Source organism: Seriola dumerili, unplaced genomic scaffold, assembly GCF_002260705.1.
Source record: "Seriola dumerili isolate Sdu_G_001 unplaced genomic scaffold, Sdu_1.0 BDQW01000306.1, whole genome shotgun sequence".
NCBI classification, from domain to species: domain Eukaryota; kingdom Metazoa; phylum Chordata; class Actinopteri; order Carangiformes; family Carangidae; genus Seriola; species Seriola dumerili.
The window spans coordinates 1,031,765-1,036,764 of record NW_019174561.1 but is presented as its reverse complement, the minus strand read 5'-3'; the positions used below and the strand labels follow the sequence as shown (position 1 = coordinate 1,036,764).

At 45.9% G+C, this 5,000-nt stretch overlaps 1 protein-coding gene across 1 annotated transcript in view; it reads right to left on the bottom strand.

Moving 5' to 3' along the window:
* grip2 (glutamate receptor interacting protein 2) overlaps positions 1–5,000 on the bottom strand; it is a 65,074-nt gene that overhangs the window by 42,248 nt on the left and 17,826 nt on the right. Inside the window, exon 2 of the mRNA XM_022758716.1 lies at positions 984–1,061. Coding sequence (XP_022614437.1) covers positions 984–1,061 — 78 coding nt within the window. The remainder of the gene's footprint in view (positions 1–983; positions 1,062–5,000) is intronic.

The window sequence follows — 5,000 nt, the reverse complement described above, 5'->3', positions numbered from 1 at the left end:
AAAAAAAGAAAGAAACCTCCAAAAATGAAATAATAAAGTAAAATCTGAAACCGTCTCGTTGCAGATTAAAGCAAAGAAAACCAGAATCTACTTCTCCTGCAGTAACCCGTTCTCCAGTCTGCACCTTCCTAAAATAGCAGCTGTGAAGAAGCAGCCAATCAGAAGTCGCTGCAGCAGAACTCGACTTGATGGACAGCTTCTTCATCCAACCAGAGCTCAGTCTGAGGCATGCGGACTCTCTGATTGGAGGGTTTGTCCTGGACTTGGTGCAGGAGCTGATATTAAAGGATGATTTGATGGTTTGAAATATTAATAATTATAAACATATAAATTAGGAAGAGAGAGATGCTGTTTTTAATAAAGGCAGATGGTGAGAATGTAGAAACACTGAACTGCTTCTCTGGTGGAGTTTGAATGTGAAGCTGCTGCAGCATCAGGTCGCTGTTAAAGACCCGAGGTTAGGAAGAAGAAGGAAGAGGTTTTCAGAAATGATGCAACTGTCTCATTATGTGAATCGTGGCTGTGAATATTAAAATAAAAGATGTTTTGGTGGATGAGTTTTCACTTCAGAGACCGAACGCATCTGTTCAGCAGACAGACCAGCGACCTCGCTGTTATCAGCCGGTCGCTGCTGTCGTCAGCATCATCATCATCATCATCATCATCATCATCATCAGCATCATCAGCATCATCAGAGTCTGAACCACAGAGAAAATTACCCAGAATCACCCAGACCTGACGAGGAAAAGCTGCTTCTGCAAAACGTCTCAAACTAATTAAGGAAAAAGCTGCTGACGCCAAATTCAGCTGGAGGATGGATAGATAGATAGATAGATAGATAGATAGATAGATAGATAGATGGATGGATGGATAGAAGATGGATGGATAGATAGATGGATAGATAGATGATGGATAGATAGATAGATGGATAGATAGGTGATGGATGGATGGATGGACAGACAGAAAGAAAGAAGTAGACATACCTGGTATACTGTGTCTTCTTGAGGCCATGGTTTGTTCTGGTCCAGAGATGTCCTTTGTTTTCCCGTACGGTCCGTCATCTACAGACAGAACAGACACACAACCAACCGTTACAGCTCCATTTATTCCCTTTTGGTTTAAATCTCAATGTCTTCTGTTAATGTTGTTGATGCAGCAACACTGACACTTTGACATGAGCAGATACAGACAGCACATACGACCCTGCGGGCGGAGAGTCAGGGGTGTTTGGGTGTAAAGCAGAAGGAAGGAAGAGTTGGAGATTAATGGTGTTCATCTGAGCGTGAGGTGAAAGTGCTGACAGCTCATTAAAGATAAGTACCAGGTGTCCGGGTGAGAGCGGTGAAGGGTCAGAGGTCAGTTGATTGTTTTCAACCAAACGCACGACGGACTTAAAGAAGAATCTGCTCGACGCTGACGGACGACCTTCATCTTCTCAAACCCAGGAAAACACAATTTCCCAGAAACCCACTCAGAGCGCCACTCATCACAGAATGTATTTCACCTGCCGCTCTACCAGAGCAGGGCGACTCATCTCATTTTATTTTCAATGATGCTTTTATTTTCTGACGATTATGAAACAAGATAAACGAGATAAAACCACCCACGAATCATCTTCGTCCTCCACAAACGCCATCACCGTGTCTCCACGACGCCCTCGCTGCACATCTGAGCGTCTACAGTCTGACGTGATGAGATTACGCTTCTAACATCTGTTTGATTCTCGCTGCTTATTTTTTCTTGAACGTCCCAGAGTTTCGTGTCCCAGTGAACAGGCTGCGTTCGGGAGCTGCTGCTGTAACTGGAGGTTCAGGGGCGTTTCCTTCCTGTCGACTTGAAAAACGTCCCTCATACATAATCTACTTAGCGCTTTCACAAATGCAATCGCGCCTATGTTGTGTACTGTATGTACCCTTGTAAGTCGATTACAGGTGAGGGAGATTTTCCAGGTGCAGCGGTACCTTCTCAGTCAGTCGGTGTGTAGCTGTGTTTGTAAAGTGCCGATGAAGCCGCGGCCTCCCTCCCTCCCTCCCTCCCCCGCCTCAACAGTGAAACAGAAGCCATCCTTGTTATGTGCCACGGGGGGGAACAGATGTCCTGCTTCATCGCCTCTGCCAGAGACGTGTGAGGGTTTTAATATTTGATCAGGTAGAAACTCGCTTCTGTTCGGATCTCCGCAGGTGTCCAATAAACTGATGAACAGAGCAGAAATGCTGCAAGAAGTCGCCAGGGTCAAACTCCGATCAACCAACAAAGCAATCAGCAAATCAATCAATCAGCGACGTTTTCCCGCTCCCCCCTGAGGGATCCTGAGGTGTTCCCAGGCCAGGTGAGACATATAATCCCTCCAGGGAGTTCTGCTTTACCTGCCATCACCTGCCGGTTGGAAGGAGTCCAGGAGGATCTGAACTAGACGCACGAACGAGCTCGCTCCCACCTGTCACTCAAAGAGGCCACGCCCCCAAATTCTCCATAACTTTAGTCCTTAATAAAATGTAAACAGGTGAGTTATATAAACAGGTGTCATGAAGGAGGAAATCAGCTCTAGAGACCAAAACAGTTTCTGTACCAGGCTGTAAACATGTTTATTTCTGCTGTAAAGTTGGACATTTTAACATGGGAGTCTATGGGGACTGACTCACTGTTGGAGCCAGACTCTAGTGGTCGTTAGAGGAACTGCAGCTTCTGGGGAAACCGTAGTATAGAGAGAGACAGAGTCCACGTCCGGAGGAGGTGGTGGATGGATGGATGTGTGTTTGATTCCTGTGTTGTTGTTTTGTTTTTTTCTTTACTATATTATTGTAACCATGACAACAGAGATCGTCTAATGTTGAGGAAGTTACTTATTCCAACCCGAATCACAATGTGTCCCTAAACCTAACTTAAACCATGACCGTTATTACAGTAACCATGGCGATGAAGGTAGGTACGCACCTGCAGTTTCCTCCTCTGCCTGTAGGAGGCGATACTGATCTACAGCAGGTGTAAGTCGAGTTCAGACGGAGAATCATTTTAAAACCAGTGTTTTTCTTGCAGTTGAAGGAAAGATTGTTGGTATGTGAAGTGAAGGCCTCATCAATGATAGATAAAGGATATTAAGTGTTGTCCCCCCCCCCTGTAACTCAGTGTGACAGCAGCTGTGACTGTGGAGCTGAGGCTGTTGTTGTTGTGGTTCTGAGGGGAGAGGATGTGTCCTACTTTACAACCTCTGCTCCCGTCGGGGTGGGGGGGTTTAACAATTCATGGGCCAGACTACTTTTCATACCCAACTCAGGAAGTGTCATTAAGTTGCATTTCGGCCACGTACAATTACACCGCAGCTTTAAAACGTAAACGTCTCCGATAAACTCGCAGAATAAATCTATATTTTTTTAAAAGCTTTTCAGCACCTGAGGCGTTTTAAACCGTCGACACAGCAGAGAAACCGGAGAGGAGTTTAATATGTGAAGCCCTTTATCTCCTGAGACGTGCTTTTAATTCTCCTTTAAATTACATCCGCACCACACACTCGTCTTCAAGTCTCAGTTTCACAGTAGGAAAAAGAACATCAGTGGTTAGTTTGATCTTTAACGCCGGCTCCTGTATGTAGGACTTCCTGTCACAGAGCTTAACTAGTAGCTGTTAATATTCATATAATCCACAGCAGCAGCGCGGTGGTTAGTTAACTGTGGGTTTCCTCCCACAGTCCAAAGACATGTGGGTTAGCTCAGTGTGTTTATTTGTGTTGGAGCTGGTGTGATACTGGGAAACGTTCATCCATCCTTCAGTTTTATCCATTTATCCGTCTTTGAAAATGGATGAATTCATCACTGACGAGGTTTTGGTGAAAAATCTACAATTTTTTTGGAGGGTGAATTTCTTCCATAATTTCATCCTGAACCTTCGTTTCTTCTTTATTTATAAATGATGTCGTTATATCATCTTTCTGATTAATCACACACACCAGCGCGTGCAGGAGAAAACAAACATCCTGTAACATCCACAAACACCGAACAACGTCCGGAGGTCGGCCCAGAACAGCGCCGACACCAAGCCGACGACGAGCCGACGATCTTCTGACCCAACACCATCTCCAACCAACGGCGCGGGCGAGACAACATGGCCGCCATCTTTGTGAGAAGGCGACGGAGACGGATCGGACATGTCACCCTGAACAGAGCGGGACACTCACACACATTTTCTTCATCAGCTTTCTTGATCGGTATCAGACAACGAACCACACAGCAACTAGTTTCCCGCTCTCCGACAACCTCGATATATGAACTGTTTTCCATCTGGCACGTTCCACACGTGGCACATTTTCCTGCCCTCCCCCGCCTCCCCTCCTCCCCCTCCCCCTCCTCCTCGTCCTCCTCCCCCTGACCATTTATGCTAATGTAAACGAACAGGACGATCTGTTGATGACGATTAGATTCAAGCGCTGCTTGCACCTCTGGGGCTACGCTGATATCATCTGACATGACAGAAGGATCCAAAGCAGCAATGGCTCTAATTTAAAAGACACTGATGTTATTTGAGCTCCAAGGCATTGGGTTGGAGATATGGTAAGTGGATACTGAAGTCACATGCTGATATATAGTAGAAGCTGTTNTCCTCCTCCTCCTCCCCCTCTCCCTCCTCCTCCTCCTCCGGTGAAATATGCAGCGCTTTCCCACCGGTGATGCTTAGAAATCAGTTCTCTTCCCAGCAGTGACAGTGGAAAAGGAGGCCATGGTCGTCGTCGTCGTCATTGTTGTTGTTGTTGTTGTTGTGTTTCGGAGTTTGGAGATCTTCACAGAGGTGTAATAAGTTTAATAATTCATAAATTGTGGATTCAATTTCGCTTTAAACCACTTTCATAACTTATCTGGCTGGCTGCCTTCCTGCTGTGGGGCTGTCACAGACATAATGGACCCCAGAGGCTGCTCATCAGCACACACACACACACACACACACACACACACACACACACACACACACACACACACACACACACACACACACACACACACACACACACA